A 23,188-nucleotide genomic window follows, 5' to 3' on the forward strand; every position below is an offset into this window, starting at 1 on the left:
TTCGTTGCTGCTGTAGGCCTTGTCGAGCCAGCTCCGACAATAACACTTGAGGCGTCAAGGAAGCCTGAGAGGAGCAGGTACGTTGTCAAGTAGGCGGAGTTGACGGATCTCTGACGATAAGGTCTCCGCACGATAAGGTGATGTCGGGTTTCGCGGAAAGAGCACCCCGAGCCTGTTGAGAGATGTAAAAGGTGAGGCTGGGTCTAGGGGGAGAATTGGTCAAGTAAGTCAAGTTGGAGTAATCGGAGAGGTTTAAATCAAGAAAGTCAGAACAGTGCTTGGGAGCCTCAGGCGTAACCCCGCACCGGATCGGGCGCGATCAGGTGTTTATCGTAGCGAAACAAATGACCTAGCTGACACGAGGCTCAACTTATATGGCAAGACTAGTAGAAGAATGAAATATACGAGGGCGTTGCATGCTATATCTCTATTTTGGGGTAAATTCACAAAAGATCCCTGTACAATACGCCAGTATAATGCCCTCTTGCATGATGACCATATTACACGATCTAGACGTGGCACTGTCTCAACTTCCTCACAGATAGACCACCCAGATCAGTCACTCACTCGTAATCCCGCACGTAACGGCCGGGGAGTTCAACATCCCACATCGGGCGTTCCACCACCGCCACCTCTAGGTTACCGCTCGAACCATCTTCGGAATCTTCACCCGGGGCAAGAGGGACGATGCCCAGAATATCACGATACTTGTATGTGTGCCACCAGCGGCGTGCATGCTGCGCTGAAGTGCCGTTGGCGAGCTGCTTCTTCGGGGTATCGCCATTGACGGCTTTGCTCTTGTGTCCCTTTTGCGGTGTTCCATTCTCGGTCGCGGCTCCATCTTCCCGTCGGAGACGAGCCAGGTTGGTCTCATTGGTGGCTGCGAAGGCCTCGTCATATTCATAAGCCTCGTCGTCTTCGCCAGGCACATGGGGGCGTTCCTGGTCGAGCGAAACCCACTCGCCCTTGGATTCATCGCTTCCGACAATCTTGCGGACCTTGGTGCCAAGGTGAATGTCCATCTGAGAGCGAGGGATCCGGTCACCGGCACCGGTGTTGGCCTTCTTGCGGTCCTTCTCGACGTCCTCGAATGGGTCACGCTTACGCTTCGATGCCTTCACGAGCTGAGCGGACTTGCTTTCCCCGGCTTCCACTTCCTCCGGGGACGGGAAGTCTTGCTGGAGATCAAACATCCACAACCAAGAAGCTCCGTACAGCCAGAGACGCTCGCGGTCGTCGACAAGATCCCACATGCAGCCCATAGCACGGTCCTTCACGCCGCGGAACTCCGCTGGGAGGTATGCCTTAGGGTTGCGCCTTGACCAGTCGGAGAGCTTGCCGCTTCGGGCCTCGAACTCAATGAGCTGGTGCTCGCTGGTGAGGACCATCAATCTGTCCGCAGTAGACTCTGTGTGGCTGTTGCCGTTAGGCAGAGCCTTGGAAGAGGATTTATGAGGGCGGAAGGACAACAGAGTAATGGCAGACTTCATTCGGGGAATGGGAGACTCATTGGCACCAAGAGTCCAGCGTTCACCCTCGATGGCGAGATCTTCTTCCTCGTCATCAGAAGATTCAGCGTCAGAATCGGCGGCACTATTCGTCTTAGAATGGCCATTTATGGCAGGGGTAGCAGCACCCAACACCCAAGTATCGACACAACCAGACAAATCACCAGCAGCCAGAATCTTGCTGTCATCGGAGAAAACAACAGAGCGCACTGTCCTCTCGTAGTCACCCAGAGTTCCATGCGAGGCCTTCTCGTGACGTACATGTCGCGAGGCACGCTTGATATTCGCGAGCTGTGGCAAAATTTGAGGCTTGTCGGTGGCTGAGGAAGCTGGTTGAATTCTAGCCACATAGAGGTCGCTGTTGGGTCGTACGATACAGAGCCAGCGACTGTCGGGAGAAATGGTCACAAGACGTGCACCTTCATCGGAAAGAGCCTTGGGGACATCAATCTTTTGGATGCGCAGAGCACCCTTCTCGTCACCCTTGCGGCGACGCACGGTAAACATCTTAACGTCGGAGACTGTTGCAACCGCCAGGATCTTTCCATCTGAGGAAAGCATGGCTGATGTGATGTTTTCTTCCCCCTGAATGAGACATGAAACATTAGAGAAGGGTTGTCAAAACCAAACAGGTGGACCAGATGCTTCGTTCTTACCTGGATCATAACCTTTGCGACGAGTCGGTGTCGCGGTCCATCCATGTTCTCGTGTAGAGAAATCGGACCTCGAGATACACGCCACAAGCTGACTTCTCTATCCCAGAAGCTCATAACAAGTCGGGACGAAGGAGCGGATGTCAATTGGGGGATCTGAGGCAGGCTGGACAATTTGCGGTGGTGCTCTTTTCCAAATTCGCGCAGAGGCAAGACGACAGGGGTGGCATCGGGACCTGGAGATTATTTATTTAGCAATCATAGACTGGGCGCGGATGGGAGCAGAGATGTACCTCCGGAAACAGCAATGCTGATATCCTTTGTCTCGTAGACAGCAAAGGTCTTAACATCGTGAGAGTGATATCTACGGTGCATGACCTCTGCCCATCGAGACTTTTTATCTCCCTTCTCACCATCTTTCTTGCGGTAGACGACAGTTCTCTGGTCTGCACCGCCACTGATGACAGTATCTCCGTTCGCGCTCACGGCAACATCAAGACAATCTGCCAGATGACTCTGTATCCGCTGAGTGAGGGAGTAGTTCTTGGCATCCCAGAAGCGGATTTCACCGGCAGAGTCTCCAGAGACAATGGTGCCATCCGGCAAACACTTGACTGACCAAACCAACATTTCCTTCGGGCCACCGGACGGACCCTTTCCAAGTGAAATTGTGCGCATTTGCTGGCCGTTGCGAATATCAAATAGACGAATGGAGCTATCAGCATAGCCCGCGACAATGGTGTGGCGGTTCTGGAAGGTAACGCTGAGTACGCGAGCTCTCTTGGTTGAAGGGCGCATCAAACGCAGAAACTTGACGTCGTCATCTGCGGTAGACAGGACCACGATAGAGCCATCGGCGCATCCAGCGACGAGGTGCTGGCCGGTGAATTCGCCCTCGGCAGGAGGAAGGAATTTTCCATCCTTGCCCCTCTTCGTTGGCTGCCAGCGCGGCTGAGCCGCGAGACACCAAATCTCTCCATAGTTTCCGCTGGAATGACGCAGAGGACGCCCCTGCTCAATATCCCACTCAGTGACAGCCGTTGAGTAACCAATGCTGAACAGGCGCAATTTTCCGGGCAACTTGGTACCATCGGGTCCTTCCTCGGAGGGATCGAGAGTCCAGGTGAGACCCTCAATACTGCGGTCTTTTCCTCCACGCAAGACCGTCTCTTGGAACCAGGCACCGCGCAAAGGGTTCCATATTTCGATATCGCCGTTCGCACGACCGATCGCAAGTCGGAGGGTAGGCACACCGCGTCCAGCAAGATCAGCTGATGGCGGGTGGGAAAATGCAAGCGAGTTGATTGCCTGGGGGGTTGTAGGACACGAATCGACAGCGGTGGATGTCCATGGCTATTGTGAAGGGCCTCTGTTGAAGCCAAAGCGCTCTTGCGGTTCGAATATAATGTTTGGGTGCGAAAGAACGAGGACCGTGGCGTTGTATTATCAAATCAGATCAATTCGAACTCGGGCTGCGACGCCAGCCCTTAGATGCTCATATCGCAGATTTCGAGTGGTATTGTCGTGCGGTGTCGAAGCTGTCCGTCTGCTGCGCGTTCACTTTTTTTCTTTAGATAAATTTTAGCGGGCCGGAATATCTTGGCGGAAGGCGTCCAGTCACGTGAATTTATGCCTTGAATGTCAGGCATCACTGTTGAAGCCATCTGCACAGACACTGTCATTGTCAGCGCAAAAAATCCAGGAACTACGAGCATTCGCTATTGATTCGTTTCATGGAAGGAAGTTGATAATGTGATCGGGAAAGCCGTGATATAGCGGATCATCTTCTCTAAGTGCTGTATGAACCGGCTGTTGAAGACTAGTTCAATTATGACCAAGCAAATAATTTACCACCGCAGTCAAGAATAGGGCTTGTCATGGACATTCGAGCATGGTTTTGAATTTACATCTCTAAAACACAAAGCGAACGCCCGAGACAAAGCGGCAGATTTCTGAATTTCCAGCCGCCCGGAGTCGCCAGTGCAGAATTTCAAATCAATCAATTGGTAAGGAGCGGTCAGGTCCCTTATCAAGCATTCCACAGATAGACCAGTCGGCGGTCGCTGATCAGAAGTGCTAGTCCCATGCTTGTATGGCGACCATGGGATACGGCAGCACTATTGGATACATTGGTATGCGGCTGGGCGTCTCGAAACCAGACGGTTGGGCAACCATCCCAGATTTGGGTATCAGTAGCGGCTCCTGTATGCTGTAGCTAGTGTGAATAGTCTGAATATGCCAGAAGCAAGGAATCTGGTAGCGACAGTAAGCAATGCAAAGACACTCTGGGAAAGCCTCAGCTGAAAGAGTCGCTGGTGACCCACGAGGACTTGACATCCGGCCAATCCCCGATGCGAGGAAAACCAGCTTGGCCATATAAGTGCTTTATACTGCATGCAATCCTGCCTTCGCTAGGCGTGCCACGTCAGAAGCAGCTCCATTCCACTTTGACTTGGTGTGGCTGGTCCTGCTTCATGCATCTCGTATGTATCAGATTCCTGAGAACTTTCATGCGTAGGCATTCTGATAGGGCAAATCAAGCTTGCTAGTACAGGCTGCATGCGATCGTCACTGTCAGAGAGCAGGATGGGAGTACGCAGTGGCTGGCAGGGGGGGGGAGTTGATAATTCTGTCCCGGTTTCATTGGATGATATCACGGCAGAGCTGCGGGAGGGGATAGACAATCTCCGACGTTCTTGTCTATTCAGATTGATATTGCTGGCCTCGCCCATGGAGGCTTTCCATGGTACAAAGGCATCCCGGATCAAGAGATCGGCTGGATGTGATCTGGTGGCTGGCCGAGTTTGTGCTGAGAGGGAGGGCTCGGGCGCACTGACTGTCAAACAAGATAAGCACTAAAGTCCTAGTACCTCAAGATACCTCATTTTGAGATCACAGAGTTCCCCAGGTCTATCTGAGCCGAGGGAGAGAAAGAAAGAGCTAGGTCGAACTCAATTTCATGTTTCTTCTCGTATACTGCCTTGGTCTGGGTTCAAAAGTTAAATTGCCAGGTCCACTGGGGACTGTGTGAATGGCACGATCTCGCGAGATCTGGCCCCCAATACCCCGCTCCTCCAGCATCCAGCTTCCGCGACGAATAAAAGCAAGCCCTGGGCCAGTCAAGGCCAGCTTGGGGCTCCATCCACGGCCTATCAATTGCAGTATCAAGCCGTATGTAATTATATACTTATGTTTGGTCTTAAAAGTGTGCTTCTCGTTAAATGGGAATGAAGCTCGGACGCAGGTCAGTGAGCTTAGACCCCGACTATCAGTGCCAGTCAAGGCCCTTCGACCCCGAGAAGACCACAGCCACGAATAGAGGCAGGGGCCTCATAGATTAGGACATCATCGTCCTGACCCAAGTCTTCCGAGCTCGTCGGCGTCAATGGAAGCGAAACTGCGGATCGACAATATTGATGTATTGTCAATTCCAGGCAATTGGCCGAATCGGCTTGGGCATAAGCGTCAATAGGGATTTGCGCCGGGCCAGAAACCAATTCTTGTCCCAGGCTCCTATATACGGAGAGTGGCTGAGCCGCCGATGCATGTGCTTAGCATACGAGCATGTAGATTTATAATAATATTTGGAATCTTTTACTATGGCGCAAGTCAGTCGCAAGGTCATAAGTCAGTCGCAAGGTCAGGTTAGATGTCTATCTCGTTTGGACTTTTTCTGGTCAGCCACGGTCAAACAAGCGAAACGCGCAAGACTCACCCGAAGAGTGGGACGGGAGGCCAGCGATGACGGCATAGCTCGAATTATGCCGCCGCCTGAACCGGAACGCAGATAGAGTGATTTTGAAGGATGCCCCGAGATTCAGGTTGTTTCCATGAACCTTGCAGGGAATGTGAGTTCGTCAGAGTTCCAAGAATTTCCAACTCTCGTCATCTGACCATTGAGTCCCTCATTTCCCGTTTGATCCCCATTGAGCCGGGCACCGCGACTTAGGTAATCTGTAACTACACAAGAGAGCTCCGAAGTGGAGACTTTGTTCTTTACGCGACGGGTATTCCCCACCTTGTTTTGCGCTCTAAACTGGATTTAGCCTAGTGTCGTATGGAATAGCTTTACTGCTCCGATTACCTTTCTCTCTCCATCGGACAGGTCTTGCCCAGAAGCAGGGAGAACCTGAGATGATCCTAGTAGGAATTGGCTACTCCCCTTATCCCTGACAATCATATGTAAACATAACCCAGAAAAATGGCCGTAATTACCCTGGAGCAGGCAAAATGCAAAGAAAAGGGGCGGGGAAAAGGGGACGAATTACACTCCAAAACCATGGTTGAGCCTCCACAGGCCTCCCCCGAGTGGCCTCGCTATTCCCAAATGGGTCATATTGTCTTGACCATTGGATTCGCCCGGTTGATTAGCACCACTCTTATTCACGGTGGGGGCACACGCGAGAATTTTTGCCAGCTTCATGCTTGACACGGGAACACTCATTGCTTGATCTGAGTAGCTTCTCTTGTTGGACTGCAGCGCCAATTGACAATCAAGATACTGAGTGGCTGTGTTGAAGGCGAATATGCGATCTACAGTGTCTCAAAGGCAAATCGGCAGATGGGCCGCGCGCTGAGGCGTGATGCAAGCTTGACGCAGCTTGTTCACGACCCAAGAACCTCCGCAAACTTAAGGAACCGCCAGAGAGGAAACGTCTGATTTTGTGGAGCTGTTTCCATCATGCGGAAGAAAAATTCACGGCAATCTACACCTCTCCGCAGAGGGGCTCGATACAGAAAAAATTTTCACCGGTCAAGAACATTTGTCTTTCTGCGATACTTACACGTCGAGAAGACGGTGAGTCCAATAGCTCAGACAAGAAGTTCATGGTGATTGTAAATATAGAATGATTTGTGAAAGGGACCAGAATAGGAAATATGTCGCATTTTTGTACTGTACTGTCTGAGCATCTGTAAATAGATATGGAGACTAGTCCAAAAGCACAGATCTAGTATGTTCAAACGGAGATTGAAATCTCAAGTGGTTAGTATCGGAAGATCTGGGAAAGCCTCAAAATTTCCATTTCCAGTACTGGGCGTTTGTGCGTACGGTATCAGTTGCATCCGACCATCGCCGCTCTGTCACGTCAAAAACGGAAGTGGACCGGAAAGATATCATCCAGGCGGGGCGGTTACGAAAAGGGCATTTTGGATATGCTGCTTGTCCGCCGTACTATCCGGATGAGATAATAGTTCAAAAATTCCAGTTTGACGCGCGCTACCATGGTTGTTCGGTGCCGGTCCGGCCCTGCTGTACAACCCAGTGTTGAGGAAGTGGAGTTTTCGTTATGTACTCGGATGAATCAGAGGCTTTCCATGGTTGCGTCGTCCCAACTTGTTAGAGACAAGAAAACCCCGTGGACGTCGACAGTGGAACGTACTCGTTTTCTCAAGGCTAAACCAGATCTCTGCTCTATTACATACAATCAATTTTCTTCATCTCCGCCTCGAAAGTGGGCTGCGGCACAGAAGCGTCTTTAACGGAGTATGTATATCCCACTGCAAGTCTCGGAGACGGATCCTAACTTGTCAACAAAACGATCCGGTACATTTGATGCACCATATCTGGTAAAGAATCGATTTGAAATAAACTTCCTGATCAGATTCACTTGAAAGATAACTCGGTACTTGTGGTTTATCGAAGTATGACCGAGATAAATTCCACTTAGCCCACCTCGTTTGGATGGAATATAAATCACAATGTGAGATGCGACTCGTTCAAGGCTCAGATGTGACCTGCATAGCAAACAGGAATCAGGCAATGTCGATCATTAGATTGACGCAAGAATCCGAGAGCAGCCAGGCTCGAGCGGTGGCGGCCTCACTGCCACTTCACATTCTGCTGTTAGCAAGCTGTGGGCGACTATTTTCCTTGCGGAGGGATATAATGATCTGCAGGAATGGACTACAGGGCGAAGAAGCAACGTGGTGGAAATTAGTGCTGTGTCAACTCTTGATGTTTCTGACCCGCAAAGTACGCAAGGGCGGACATATCGATATCATGTCTCTACCCTGGGTCTGGGTTTCTGCAGGATCCGGAGAATCAAAGAGGGGTTTAATCGAGTAAAATGTCTTAGAGATTAAGGTAGCCAGTCCCTCGCAAAGGTTCCTCATTGACTGGCGTTTCGCGGGCCTTGAATTGAGCACAAGCCTCAGAGATCAGCCGAATACGTCTCGCAAATTGTGAACAACAAGTACGACAAAAGATCCAGAATCTCCAAAGGTAGCTATATAATCAAATCGTCGCACGGAGTATGTTATTCGCAACGTGACCATCAATTTGGTATAGTCGTATGTCAAGGCGCCGGGAAAAATAGCCGGTGGGGATCCAAGTAGGTTCCAGACCGAAGGTTGAAACCCGCCCGATGCAGCGCATCAGCGCATGCGCGCGGCTTAGGCCAAACTCCTGGCGTAATAATGTCGGCAGTTGAAACTTGAGTCGAACGAGAATTCGGGCAGACATCACAGAAATGAAGGCGACCGAGTCGAGTCGCTCTCCACGATATGCCCGCCCCTTAAAACTGAGGGCCCTTACTAGCTTGAGTGGGCGTGTTCGACATGGGTCAGCTTGTTTCCAAGTCATCCAGGTCGCCATGGGTACAGCCGGGTCGCTATCGCTTCGCAAGTCCATGGAAATGACGCACGGTAACTATGCTGTTCTGGGTGCTTTCTCGGACCCCGGTCTAACCCTTTTTTTTTGGTTGACCTGGGGCCGCTTTGCAACAATGCCGCTCCGTCCAATGGTTCGCAGGGATCGACGGCTTAGAAGGTGTTAGATTACTTCTACTAGTCTGATTCAGAGAACTGAATACTTGTTATGGCTGGGTGTGGGACAGTATCCTAATGGGCAGTCCTTGATACTTTGGGACAAAGTACGAAATGCCGCGCTGCAAGTCTTCATTTAGAGTATGGAGGTTTCAACGCTGAATAGATGGATGGAAGGCCCGGCTTTCCCTCGGACATGAGGCCTGTTTGTTAAAAAGCACGAATGCAGGTGTATTGGGTATGCAGTCCTCGTTCAACGTCAGGAAACGCTCTATGCCTTCCAGCCGAAATACGTGGCCCCTTGTTGCTCCGAAGCTGTCCACGGGATAAGTGAACATGATCGGCGGGGCACTGCACGTTGCCAGATATTTTGACAAAAGACTTATGCAAGTCCGTGTTTGAGGGGAGTCCAGGTCCAATTCTGCGAATTTGAACATTCCAATCGTTGAGGTATTCCGGCTATTGGGATCGCAAATTGATGAAAAGCAATAAGGTTGCCCACGGGATATGAGTCTTTATCAAAGTCCCTGGCATGCTTGGAAGACAAATTCTGACCATTGAACACAATTTGTGAGCCGCCGACTCCTGCAAAGGACCGAGGGCTTTGTTTGCCATTTACCTCTACATTCTAGCCGTGCCTATAGCTATCAACACCTCAATGTCCCTTACGTGGCCAGATTGTACATCTCGAGGCTGTAGAGATGTACTGGCCCTCTGTTTTCCTTTTCTAGTCACTAGGCATTGGACAATTAGAGACAGTCTGAGGCCTGTCATGTTCTTACTCAAAGATATCAACGCTTTCAATCAGTAGCATCACCTTCTGATCCGCGTATCTGGGTGAGTTTAGGAAGCGAGCTGCATAGTCCGTGACAGTAGGGAGCGGAGCCATTTGCACGATCCTGGCCACTATGACTCGTGCCGGTCGGGGGGCCCTCCATTGCAAAAACGGCCGAGTCGCATAGACACCCATTGATAGTGTGGAGTCCCGATGGATTGACGAGTGGCCGAAGTCCAACATCCTTCGGTGGCCTTACAGAGCGCCGAGCGCCGAGCGCCGAGTAAGGGACCAAGCAAGGGGATTCCACCCTCAAGCTCCGAGTCGCACTGCCATTGTGATCTATTGGCTAGGGTTTAAACTTAGATGAGCAAGACGTCGCATGTCTGCTTGTGTACCTGTGTGCCGGCGGAGCGCATCTGTATACCAGATGAGCTTCTGGACATACGAAGGGGGGGCAAATTAACCCAGACATCTCTTTATTGCAAACCTTATCTGGGGATGCGAGACCGGGGACAAATCAAGTACATCCGTCGGGTCTCACAGGCAAGGAGAAGGAGGGGGGGGGGTGGCAGTAGTCCATCGTCTCACGTAGCAATCGTTGCGTGTACGACCGACCCGAGGATAAGGCGCAATCGGGACGGGGCGAGCTGAGGCCAAATTAAGTGATCAGAGACGCGAAGGAACGCGAACAAAGGAATGCGCAATTCCAATCGAATCAAGTCGCCCGAACAGATTGGGGAACGTGGAGCCACTGGTTGCTTGGGACCCGAGAGAGAACCTGCTTTTGCGACCGAATCGTCCCCCACATGGAAACGCCGGCGAGATGAGATCCCTGTAATACCGAGGAGGCTCGCGTTCAAAGGAGCCAGGAAACACGGATAGTTCGACATTGTATCCACCAGCTGATGGACACGAATGGCTGGGGCAAGGACAAGAAGGTACAGTATGCCAGGGTCATCCTGGCCAGTCAGGGAGCATAAGCGGCATGAGGCCCTGGAACGCGAGTGTATCGGGCCAAGAGGGCTGGGTGAACCATTCAAGGCCCGGCGCAGCGCTAGCCACTCCAGGGGGGAGGCGCCCTTCTATGACGAGCCAACTGGAGCCGATGGGCATACACGGTACCAGTCAATCTTTAGGTTCCCGTTTCAAGGAGACAGGTATAACCACTTCGAGGAGCTAACAAAGTATGTGCTACAAGAGTCTTAACGTCCAAATGTGCCTTGCCTCTCTACCTGGGGGCAATGGAAAGGAAGGGAGAATCATACGGAGACGGTCTGAACGGAGATCTCTCTCCACTGAGAAAGGAGCAAGTACTCAATTGGTGATTCTCGAGATTCGTGAGCCACTCGGGCGGGCAGAAGATCGAAATACTGTACTTCGGCACTAAGTGTATGCGGAGCAAAATGACTGGGTCGCGGCGAACCCAGATACTGTACGAAAGTACGCACTCTGAATACGCAGAAGCAAGAGAGCCCGATTCCATAACTTGATAGACCATAGTCATTTTCATAGTTCGAAAACCCCCGGTCGAACTTGAGCCACACTGAACCACCGTTGATCGTGGATGATCTATCGAGCTCACCGTCAAGCCGGAAGGTAGGAGTGTGTAATGTGCCCGTTTCCCACGCGAGCAAGGGCCGCTCCGGGCACAGGCCGTCACTCCTGAATCGCCCCAGTGTGGGAAAATGGGAAAGCCATTGACACCAAGCCCAGTAGCTGTAACTTGGAATCTGGAATCCGGATTTAATGTAGAACTATGCCAATCGTGAAATTCATTCCCACTCTAAACGATTGACTTCTGTATACGTCCGAGGTATGCGCAGCCATGGTGGTCCTAGGTTAAGAGTGGAGGCCGGCGTAAACCGTAGTTCAATACGCGGAGTTTAGCCCTGAGAGCACAAAGTCCCTTCCCAGCACCAGTAACCCTTCACTGGGGGAAAAAGATCATACAGATGTAAAACCACCGCACAACTGGTAGATGAGGGTTTCAAACCATCCACTGGTTGCAGTTCATCCTTGCAGGGTCGGGGACAGGTCAAAATTAAACCCCCGCCTCCCTTTACCAATACGTGGTACCTGAGAAGTAATCGGTAATACCCAGGTACCCTTCAATACCTTCAGCCTCCACCCAGAAACCTCGTTATGACGGTACCGCACAGCTAAGCTGCTGGTATCTCCGTGTCTTTTGTCTCAGCTTCTCTCTTCTTCTTTTCTTTCCCACACCCGCCTGGAGAGAGAATCCGAATTCCTCCTCCTTGTACTCCTCCCTCCCCCTTCTCTTCTTCTATACTCTTTTCTTCTTCCCTTTGCTCCTCCCCTGGACAATTCACGGAGAACGGAGAGCCTGGCTGAGAGAATCACTTCCTTCAGCCCTTCCTCCGGTCGAGTCGAATCCCCTCCTCGAACTTGACGATCCTCCTCAATTCGACGTTTGTTAGCTCAAACGGCGAACCCTTCGTCCCTGTCCGCCGGTGCCTTCCTGATCCCCGGACTCCTCCCCGACGAATCCCTCCCTGCTCCAGCTCCTGCCGGCTAGACGAGCGACAGCGTGAGGATCACATCTCTCGAATCTCTTCGAATGATACGAAAACTCTCGGGTTTCGTCTTCTGATTGACTTCGGGTCTGATATTGTGGGTAAGTGGGTGAAAATTTTTGAGGACAGTGTGGTTGGGCTGTCTAGGTCGGCAATCTCGAAATCCCTCGGCAGGCATTGACACCAGTATATACCCTTAATGGGAGACCTTGGGAAGGCTATATTGGAGTATTCAGCATTGTTGTAGGCGAGTTTGAGGACTGAGAGAGGAAAGGGGTCAATTTTGGAGAGCACCGGTTCACGGTGGTCTCCGTATGCCCAATTCCGAAAACCTCCAGATCTAAGGACGCTGAAATGCTATTCATGCCATTTCTGCAGAGATGAGATCTTCATCCTGAGGAGAGGGGTAAACGTCGAGATCATGGTACATGCACGTTGGATCTGGATGGATAGTGGCATTGGAAAGGAGAAATTGATATTCAAGTGAAAAAAACACTTCGGAATGCAGTCTCCAAGGCCCCAATGCCATGTTCACCTAGGATCTGACTTGCTTATCAGTCCTTGACTGTTTCTCTCTCTTCAGCCCGGGGTTCAATTAAGGGGTTGTGAAATCCTATATACTGGGGTGGACATGCCGAGGGGTTTTGATGATCACTATCCAGGGCAACACATGCCACTGTCACTCTATTACTTCTGAGAAATAGCTCACTGACCTGCGTGTATCATTTCAGGATACTCTTGTTCCAAGACTTTTTGACCCTCATTCGTTTTCTGAATGACATCTGAGAGTCGTTGAGCGACCCATCTTGCAGTCTCCCTTCCCATCCGCTCGGAGGTTCCTTCAGAACACGTTAACTCGTGAAGTGTATGTCGTGGCCATTCCAATTGCACGTTCCCTCCCCTGACGATCCGATTTCCGCCCCCCCTTTCCCTTACAGAGAGGGTCGTCCGGTGTCCTGCACACTCCACATTCCACAAGGCCCCAAGGGTGAAGACGTTCACTCGTGCTTCATCTCCAGACCTGGCATCCACAATCTTAATCCATTCCTGCGTGCTTGCCTAGCCTAGATGCCATCGCCGTTACGGTAAGGGTTGCATAGTACCCTCTGCCCGAAGGCTGTTACTGGGTCAGTATTCTCCGAAGGAGTTGACAACCCTTCCCTACTGGCTCTTGATATCACTTGCCTTTCCATTGGGTCTTCACTTTCTTCACCTCACTTCACTCACTTGTCACACTCGTCCGCATTCACCCTAATGATAAATCCTAATCACGGCATCGGTTCGCTAATATTCCCATCCAGCTCTCGTTTTTCGAAGACTTCCTCCCGGCATCCCGGCTTTCTTCCCAGCACGACTATTGTCTCGACGCTGGTGTCCACTCTTTAATCATTACCAACTACGTCTCCAGTCATTCATTTCACCATTTAATACCCGACGACTGTCATTCTCTTAACTCCGTCGTTACCTGTTCAGCCTCCGCTATTCAGGTCCCTTCATTCGGTATTCAGCAAAGCTAATTCAACCTCGCCCCCTTATCCCGGTCAACCGTCAACTCCCTTTCGACAATCATGGATTACATTCGTCCTCGTTCCGGCTTCCAGCCTTGTGATACCTTCTTCGTGGAGGATGACTATCGTGTTCGTGCCGAGAAGCAGGCCAAACAGGAGCACGAGAAACTCGTTGCTCGTGAGCGGCAATATGCTATCGCGGATCAACTGTCCAGACTCACCAGCGAAGAGCTTCGGGACGATGTCCTGAGCCACATGCTGGAGATGGATGTAAGTAGACTGCTAGTCTGGACTTGTTTCTCGTGGCCGTGGCTAATCATCATCGCCAGGGTCAAACGCTCCCGGACGTTGAATCGATCGACATCCAAACCGAGATTCAGTGGTTCATGCGTCCGTACCTCCTTGACTTCCTGATCGAGGCCCACACTGCCTTTCAACTTCTGCCGTCGACCTTGTTTTTGGCCATCAACCTCTTGGATCGTTACTGCTCCAAGCGTGTGGTCTACAAGCGTCACTACCAGTTGGTTGGCTGTGCAGCTCTCCTCATCGCTGCGAAGTACAACGACAAGAAGGATCGCGTGCCCACTGTCAAGGAGCTGAAGTCCATGTGTTGCTCCCTCTACGATGATGACATGTTCATCCAGATGGAATGGCACGTTCTGCAGACCCTTGGTTGGACCATTGGCCACCCTACCGTGGACAGTTTCCTACAAATTGCCGTTCTCGACGAGGTCTACGACCCTGAGGTGGAGCACATGGCTCTCTACGTCCTCGAGATTGCTCTGTTCCACCGTGACTTTGTCTCTAAGCCTTCGTCGGAGCTCGCTCGCGCTGCCTTAGCTCTGGCGCGTTGTATTCTCAACCGACCCCAGCCTCGGCACACTGACTGGGCTGCCCAGTATGACTCGACGACTCTCGTTGGCCTGTCTCAACAGCTCCACCAGCCCTCCACTGTAGTTTCCCGGAAGTATGCTTCGGCTCACTACTCGCGGGTCTCCAAGGTGCTGGAGCACTTCCTCAACCGCCAGGCTTCTCTGTCCAACTATGCCCGTTGCACCCCACCGGTCGAAACTCCAGCGGAGTCAAAGCCGTATACTGGGGAAATGGGCCTCGCCACGCCTCAGAAGTCTTCGCAATTGACTGCCGTCCCACACGGATACCTCACCCCACCTATCACGCCTGAGAATGTGGGATTCGCTCAGGCCGAAATGGGTAACCACGAACTGAGTCGAAGTGTTCCCTCTGTGCCCGGCTGCTCCCCATCACCCGCTCCCGAAGTTGAGATGCAGTACATCGCCACCGACGCTTATCAGCAACAGGAGTCTTTGTATATGTCTCAACAGCAGCAATTACAGCAGTTCCCGCAGCCCCAAATGGCACTGGACCCGACGTATGTTGGTGGGATGTAAAAGAAAAAGGACCACAGAAGAAGCAGCATCAGCCCAAAAGTGTTTCGCGGCGTCTTGCACATATCATCAGTGCGCCTTTTCTTTTCGTCTCGACCGCATAGAAGGAGCGTCTGCTTTTTGCGTTGTCTCGGCACTCCCCCTAATACAACTATAATCCGCCATGCGCTTCTTCGCCTTGTCGATCTCGTGCCATCCCCCGACTTGACCATCTTCAATCATCATTGAAAGCTTTGCATATCGGCTTCGGTCCGCAGGACTGGAGTCAAACCCCTCCCCATATTTTTTCACTTCTTGTTCCAAAAATTGCATACCCTTCTCATTCGTGCCTGGATCGTTTCTGGGTCATCATTTGCATTTTGTTCTCAATTTCCACATAGCATTGCAAGAGCGAGCCATTCTGAATTTTTGTCATCCTGATTGCATCGTGTTGTTCCCTCTTTTCCCCCTACACCACACAATTTCACTTCGCATCTGTCGAGGAAAGACCATACACTTTTTCCTTCGGCAACATTCCGTCTTGCTGCGCGCCCGCTGGCGCTGCGCCTTTGCATCACCCAGTTCACTCCTTACGATCCTTAGCAGCACCGCTGCCTCGACCCTTGTCACACAACACCAACCCCGAAAGAAAAAAAGAAAAGCCTTTAATGTGTCTAGCCTCCACATTTCATCCTTTCTCAAGGAATTGAAATGTACTATCCTGTCTCTGTTTTTTTCTTTTCAACTCTTCCCTGTCCAGGGGAGCGGGCAGATAGGTCACAGGCCACAAAAAAAGCAAAAAAAAGAGCGAAAACCTGCAAAAAATAATCTTGCGGTCTCCTGGGGAACTGAAGGCTGAGACCTGAAATTGAAACCAAATTCCCCCCTTTGCACCCCCTCTTTGTGTACCTAGCCCGAACATGGCCCCTCTGTTGGTCACTTCCGCTTCGGCGTGAGACCAGTGGAAGGTGCTTTTTGATTTCTGTGTGGATTCGAGACTGCCACATGGCCCCCACGAATGTCATCTCCATTCTGTGGACCCTTTCAAGTGTAGACCGAATCCTGAGACAGGGAACATGTAACTCCATCTTCGTGCCCGTTGCGGCCCGCGTACACCCATCTACGTCTAGGCTAGGCTAGATTGCCGGGTCTTCGTGCCCCAAGTGTCCGAAGACCCCTTAGTTCTCGGCAACTAGCAATGCCGCTGTGAATTTAGAAGCTATCACCGCATGAACCAAACCATCATCAATCCATCTACATCTGTGGGTGGGAGTCAGTATTATCTCACGTGTGCATTGATGTACCGGCAAAACATAACGAAGGATTTATTCCTGTCGGCTGTCGGATATATACATGTCCACTAATGGTCCAATATTAGGAGGGTCTGAGAATGTACTATATGTACGGAGCTCTCCCCCCTTCACTCACCTCGTTACCCTATCCTTTTCAATCAATCCTCGTCTGTCCCTCGTGCACTAGACTACTCCATCCATAATTCCCTCCTATATAAGCACACATCATCAAAGCCCGAGCACGGTGCAACTCTACAAGTCCGACTTGGGACTCTCAAAAGGTTGACCGCTCGGCCTCGACCCACCAATTGAAGCGGTCAAGGCATGCCCCTTAGCAAACCACTCTACTCGACTAGCTCCGTAACAGTAAATCACCTACCAACCAAGGGCTCCAAGAAGACCACCTGGGCCAGCAAGCTACCAAATTAGTAAAACGGAACACAGTCCCATTCTCTTCCTGCCCGGAGTGAAGACCCAAGGATCTATGAATTGCCCATTCCCATCCAAGCTCCAAGTGGATCCACCGAGAGCGAAACCACGGATCGTCCAAACCACACCCGCTACAACCAATCACCGCGCAAGAGGCCTGGAACGACGGTAGAGACGCGGGCCCGGATTCCCAAAAGAGTAGAAAGTAAATAGTCGCCCAAATAAGTCCATGATTAGGGACCATCGTGGATCCTAAAGAGAGATCCATTTACCGAAGAATAGAAATCAAAAATAATGACCATTCAATTATTGTTGAAAATTGAAACCTTGCCAAAAAAAAAAAGTGTGGAGAAGTAGCACACGTTTTGACCACAAATTCGCTCAATCGAAACAGATCCCAATTTCTCCATCGCTATGCAAGAGTCCTGACCAGAAAACCCAGGACAACAAAAAAAAAAAGGAAGGAGGGTGACCCGCGGTATCGCCTGCAACCAATGCTGCCAGACAGAGGGCGTAAATGATAATATGACACGTGTTTACCGCTTTCCCGGGGAGGGCAATCTCAGAAGAGGCGGTAAAGAGGGGAGAGATAGACGTATAGAATAATGGAAAAGAAACGAATCTTGCCTATCGGGTAGATAGGCAATGGCGTCGGCAAAGGGCAAAGAGGAAAAAAACAAAAAGAAAGTAAAAGACTGAATGAAAAAAGGGAACAACCGCCACTGAAACGCCGAGCACAAAAATAACTCCAGGAATGAGAATAGTGGTACATGGGCCGGGAAGCAGGGGGGGAAAAAGGGAACAAAAAGTCATTGACGCAAGAATGGGGAGATCCACACTTGTCCCCGTTCCCCAGTACCTCTCACGCCCGAAAAATCCGGGGCAGGATATCGTCCATGTCCATAAGCAGCAGTAGACAGGGAAAGCAGGGTTGGCAAAGGTCATGACCCGAGGGAGGTCCAGGCCCCGATCTGGGTCAGGGGTGGTGATCGGTGCCGGTGACGACAGATAGCGTATCCCTTCATTTGAGCGCTTGAGGAAGAAAGGGGGAGCGTCGAGGCTCTCAATGTGAGTGTTTTCGTCATTGCGGGAGATTGGTGCAGAGTGCTTGACTGGCACTTGGGATTCCTTGTCGATCACCGCCTCACTTTTTGTTTTTCCCTCTGTTTCTTCCGGCTCGGTCCCGTTCGGTGTCACTAGGAGCTGGAGACGCGCGCGGATAAACCGGACGCCCCAACCGAACTGGACTGGGACTGGGGGCCTGCTCTTGCTCCTACTTCTGCTCTTGTCCCTGTTCTCACTGCTGTTTTTGGGGGGGGGGGGGGGGTGGACTGGATTGCTCGATTATTTCCAGCGTTGTTTGTCCCAGTCAGACGGCCGGGTTTCGTCGTAGATTTGACCGCCCTTATTATGGACGATGACGGGTGGTTTCCGAGCGGGATTGGCGGCTAGAGAAGCGGTTGTTAGCCTAAGTCTGGAAATCGACGTGGACTGTCATAGTGGTTGGAGACGTACTCCGGACTTCGGTGGCAACGACGGGATCACCAATGCTGCCTCGGCTTGCGAGGGTAGAATTGGAGTCGTTGTTGACCTTGTGTGGCATGACGGAATGGGGTTAAATTAGATCCAAAGAAGTGGACGGAATAGATGGAGTCAAAGTAGTTGAGGCTGAAAATGGGGCGCTTGGGAGTCTCGGACAAGGACAGTGTTGAACTGTAACGCAAACGAGTCCTAGAGGAAAGATAATTGATCTCGGAGATATAGGTCGAAGTATCGGTACAGGAAGTGAAGATGTTGGGGTAGATGTGTATAGGAAAGCCAGGAGGACGACCTATTTGTATACCCCAGGCCATTCCCAATTGAGCGTGCATTTGATCGACTCCGGGGGAAGTGAACTAGAGACTGGCACTAGACTGGGAATGGATCGGCCGTGTATCGAGTGCCTGGTATTACCTCGATCCATGGACTCGGTTGGTGATGCAGCCCGCGTTGAAGGCAGGGCAGCCAGTGACCGTCCCTGTTACCCCCGTACCGGTACCAGTCAGTACCAGTCGGTAACGACGAGGTATCATCAATACGGGCTGAGTCAGCCATTCTTCGAGAGCTGGTTACTTCAGTGATCTCAATCTCAGTCTAACTTCTCCAGGAACCCGGGTCCAAGAATAGCAATGAAGCTCCAAAATTCCTCAGCCTCACCGCTGCCCTGGCCAGCTCGCCAATCATCAATCATTGGGATCCCCGCCTGCATCGAATGGACTTCCGGAGAACTTCGTGATGTCAATGATCCAGGGGGGAAGAGAGAGAGAGCTTCACCGACTGACTCCACTCTGGTCCAGATTCTCCCCTGATGCCGAATCATGACGACGGTCTGTCTGATTGGACCTGGCCGGTGATCATAGTGTAGTCTCGTTAATTCGCCAATCGATGCATCCCGATCGTCCATTCGGCCTGACCTCGCGTTCCTCTCTTCAGCTGCCCTGGAATACCGAGGGGGGAGAGATCAGGGTATCCTGCCTGTCCCTATCTGGGATCAAACATGCAATTCGCGGCCCGTCTGCGTCACTGATCTTCTCCGATCGAGATTCCGTCCCAAGGTACGTAGGTGGCCACCGATTGGGGCACATCACAAAATGTCGAACCAAAAAAAAAAAAGAACATAACATGTCTACATGATAATGAGGCTGCATGACGGGGATCACCGGAACCCCCTCGAGTCTTTGGAGCTCCTCCCGATTCTAGAACTAATTTACCGCATTGGGCCTCAGCCTTCCCGCTTCATTCGCTCCTCCCATCCATTCATACTCCGCCGAATCCCCAACGTCCGTCGCCCGGCGCCCTGTTGCCGTACACTCGCCATCGTCGTCGTGTGAAACGTGACTGACTGAATGCCGGTGGAGCTGTCTTGTTTCACCCCCTCCGGTCTGGTCCCTACCTCTGTACTGTTTCCAGAAGAAGGTTGCGTCAGCATCCGCGCGGGTTTCACAGCTGGTCTGGACGGAGCCGCCATCCACGTATAGTTACTTGGTTGAGCTGGTTCCAGGGCCGGTCGACTTGGTTGCAAGGGTCGTGGTTGGAGGCGGTGCGATGTGAGCGCAGGCGGAACCAGACTGGGCCCGGGGCGTGAGGTTGGGGCTGTTGGGTGACTTCGCGGTAGCTGGTTAGACGCTTGACTGGCAGGAAGGGGTTCTCGTTTCTGGGAGATTCCCGGTCCGCCAAAGAAGTTGGAGATACTGGCTTGGGTCAACCCGTCTTTACGGCTGGCGGTGCTGGATGCCTTGGACTTGATAGGAGCCGGATTGGGGGCAGCTTTGGGTGTAGATTCAGCGACGGGTTCCTGGCTTGCTGCTGTAGCTGCATAATCTCGAGCAGAGAGGAAGCCGGTCGAGAGCGTTGTAGACACCTGAAAATTGGCTGAGCTGTTCATCATGCCGCTTGCTGACATGTAGGTCGTAGACGTTGGCTGATTGGCATCAACCCGTCGCCGTTTCGGGTTCGATCCAGCCAGGTCATTGGGGTCCAGGGCATCCTTCCATTGCCCGTCCTCGTCCTTCTTTTCCTCGCCCTCGGCAGTCCATCGATCGTCCAGTGTAGATGGCAGTGAATTTAGGTCTTTGTACATATCGTCGGCAGTGGGACGTGGCCGTCGCAGGATATCAGCAATTGCATAAACGACTTTCTCGTGTAATTGAGGCCCCTTAGGACGAAAGCGCTCTCTGACCAATTTGGGTGTCAAGAATGGTGTCAAAGTAGTCGAGCCATCCTCGCCCTCGCCGAGTCGGGGTTGTCGTAGAGGGAGGCTCAGGTACAATAACGCTTGTGCTCGGGTCATGGCGACGTACAGCAGCCGCCTCTCTTCGTCGAGTTCCTCGGCCCGTGAGTGTGGAATGCTCCCATTATAAACAGCTGGGATGAACACGACGGGCCACTCGAGACCCTTGGCTGCATGGATCGTAGAAATCGTGACCTTCTCGGTTTCCGTCTCACCTTCTTTGGTGGCCTCTGTGGCAAGAGCAACGTTGGCCAAAAACTTGGAAAGGGCCTCTTCACCGGCGTGTGAATGCTCTTGCTCAACGCCTTCAATCTGAGGTAGATCCTCTTCTTGGGCCACGTCCCCGACGGAGGCGGCAGCATCATGGGCTTGACCCATCAGTTCCTTGACGTTCGCCCAGCGACTGTCTTCATCTAGGGGATAGGTTCTCATCAAATATTCCTGGAAGGACAGACTGTCTGTAATGTGTTCAAGAAGCACGCATGGCGCTGAAGCATCAGCACATTCCTGCAATTTCTGTTTCGCAGCTTCAATAAGCTTGACCAACGAACAAAGACCCTGCTCTGCTGCCTTTTGCAGTTTCTTCTCCGTCGACCGGCGACCCTGAATGACGTCTTTGATGAAAGTCCAGAGTGGAACTTGAGCCTTGTCAGCGCCACTGGTCAATTGCTTTATAGTCTCGTCACCGATTCGACGAGGTGGAACGTTGATAATATTGAGTAGTGCGTCTGCATGTCCTGTGTGGCTCACAACTCTGAGGTAATTGACCAAAGTCTTGACCTCGGTCCGGTCAAAGAACTTCCGACCTCCGACCATCTTGTATGGAATACCGGCTCGCCCAAACGCTGTTTCAATGCGCGTGGACAGTGAAGCTGATCTGAGCAGAACTGCAACATCTGACATCCGCACGAGACCCCCAGTCATCGCCACAGCGCGCTTGATCTCAAGCACCATCCAGGTGGCCTCTGCATTTGCCGTTGGGAGTTTTCTGAGCACAGGTAATGTTCCGAATGAGTGGGTCGCCTGTAGTGTCTTTGAAGGTCGTGTCGTATCCTGCTCAATCACATCCTGCGCAGACTTCAAGATGGACGCCGATGAGCGATAATTGGATTCCAACAAGACAATCGATGTATTTGGGTATCGCCGCTGCATGCGTCTAAGGTTTTGAATTTCTGCTGAGCGAAACCCGTAGATACTTTGGTCGGGGTCACCGACGATCGTGATGCGTCGATTCTGGGCGGCAAAAAGGTTCATCAGGTCATATTGAATCGTATTTGTGTCCTGAAATTCATCGACCAGGACGGTCTGGACATTCGATACACACTCAGGGTGCTGTCTGAGAAGATCGCAGCAGCGTACTAGTAGGTCATCATAATCCAAGAGGCTTGAGTCAGCCAGCGCTGCTTGATATGCACGGTAGACATCAACCAGCTCCATCTCCTCAGCCTTGGCACGTTCAGCCAAGGCATCGGGGGGTGATTCCCTGAGCCTTGTGGCGGGAGATCTTTCCCTGGGCAGTCTTCACTTCAATGGTAGCATTCAAGCGTTTGATAATTCTCTGCCAATTGCCAAATGCATCAACAATAGGGAACACAAAATACGAGATTGCCGACCTTGAAAACTCACCCGTAAGATAGCGCGACTATCATCTGAGTCCGCTATGCCAAAACCTTTTCTCAGACCGATCAAATACCCATACTTGACCAGATACCTGCGACAGATAGAATGGAAAGTGCCAAGAATCAGCCGACTTTCCAAACGCTCACCGATAAGCTTGGCCAGACGCTCACGCATCTCTCGGCTCGCTTTGATTGTGAACGTGCAACAAATGACATCTTGAGGTAGGTATCCATGGTGAGAAAGCAGGTACGCGACGCGTGCTGTCAGCGTCTTGGTCTTTCCAGACCCCGGTGGTGCGAGGACTTGCAAAATGGGCGCAGATGAGGTGACTGCATCTCGCTGGGCAGGATTTAGGCCATCGAGAATGGGATCCATGACATCTCGAGGGCCTCGATTGTCCTGATAGGGATTGGGTGGCTCGCCAAGATGAGACGCGCCAACGCGCGGTGTCATGTGACATTCTCGGGGAAATGTGCCCAAGTGCATGCATTGAAGTCAAGTGTCTCAGGGCTGGGTAGTCCCTCTTGTGTAATTGGTGACAAAATACAATGTGAATCAAGTTTCTCTAGTGAGCATGATCGTGGACGAGGAATGGCATGTACGAAGTTGTGGTCGACATATGTGCAGCCATCACTGCCACCATCCCACACCGAATCCACCAAAGTGCATAGTGCTAGAACATCCAAAAATTCTACTACTATCCCAAATAAGGCAACCCTTTTTCTAGACTCGGGTTGACCCGATGACAATAGGATCGAATTAGATAGGGGTTATGCATTCTTAATAGTATGTTCGTTAGGCATAGCCTATGCGCCATCATCACCGAGTCAGTACTCCGGAGTAAATGGCCTCCATGCAGAAAATGCTGGCCACAGCGCTGCGACCACATCATAATATGTACAGTAAAAAGATAGAAAAGGCAATTCAGCACCTCTGGGTATCAACGC

At 51.6% G+C, this 23,188-nt stretch overlaps 4 protein-coding genes across 4 annotated transcripts; 1 reads left to right on the forward strand and 3 right to left on the reverse strand.

The window, feature by feature from the left end:
* Positions 1 to 563: 563 nt before the first annotated feature.
* On the reverse strand, positions 564 to 4,247 carry ura7 (small subunit rRNA maturation protein UTP4; the record flags this gene model as incomplete). The annotated part of the gene is made up of 4 exons (XM_056962323.1): positions 564 to 2,093; positions 2,165 to 2,397; positions 2,455 to 3,514; positions 4,212 to 4,247. The coding sequence occupies 4 exons, from the start codon at positions 4,245 to 4,247 to the stop codon at positions 564 to 566; spliced, it is 2,859 nt and encodes a 952-aa protein (XP_056827326.1).
* Positions 4,248 to 13,806: 9,559 nt separating this feature from the next.
* On the forward strand, positions 13,807 to 15,155 carry N7477_000661 (G1/S-specific cyclin; the record flags this gene model as incomplete). The annotated part of the gene is made up of 2 exons (XM_056962324.1): positions 13,807 to 14,016; positions 14,076 to 15,155. 2 exons carry the CDS (start codon positions 13,807 to 13,809, stop codon positions 15,153 to 15,155), a joined length of 1,290 nt encoding a protein of 429 aa, XP_056827327.1.
* Positions 15,156 to 18,196: 3,041 nt separating this feature from the next.
* Positions 18,197 to 18,455, reverse strand: N7477_000662 (uncharacterized protein; the record flags this gene model as incomplete). Its single annotated transcript, XM_056962325.1, has 2 exons — positions 18,197 to 18,300; positions 18,368 to 18,455. The coding sequence occupies 2 exons, from the start codon at positions 18,453 to 18,455 to the stop codon at positions 18,197 to 18,199; spliced, it is 192 nt and encodes a 63-aa protein (XP_056827328.1).
* A 1,158-nt stretch (positions 18,456 to 19,613) lies between these two features.
* Positions 19,614 to 22,694, reverse strand: N7477_000663 (ATP-dependent helicase; the record flags this gene model as incomplete). The annotated part of the gene is made up of 2 exons (XM_056962326.1): positions 19,614 to 22,067; positions 22,248 to 22,694. The coding sequence occupies 2 exons, from the start codon at positions 22,692 to 22,694 to the stop codon at positions 19,614 to 19,616; spliced, it is 2,901 nt and encodes a 966-aa protein (XP_056827329.1).
* Between the last annotated feature and the right edge of the window lie 494 nt (positions 22,695 to 23,188).

The sequence above is a fragment of the Penicillium maclennaniae genome (genome assembly GCF_028827695.1).
Source record: "Penicillium maclennaniae strain IBT 15551 chromosome Unknown utg000001l:1.0-3280838.0:1.0-3283122.0, whole genome shotgun sequence".
NCBI lineage: Eukaryota > Fungi > Ascomycota > Eurotiomycetes > Eurotiales > Aspergillaceae > Penicillium > Penicillium maclennaniae.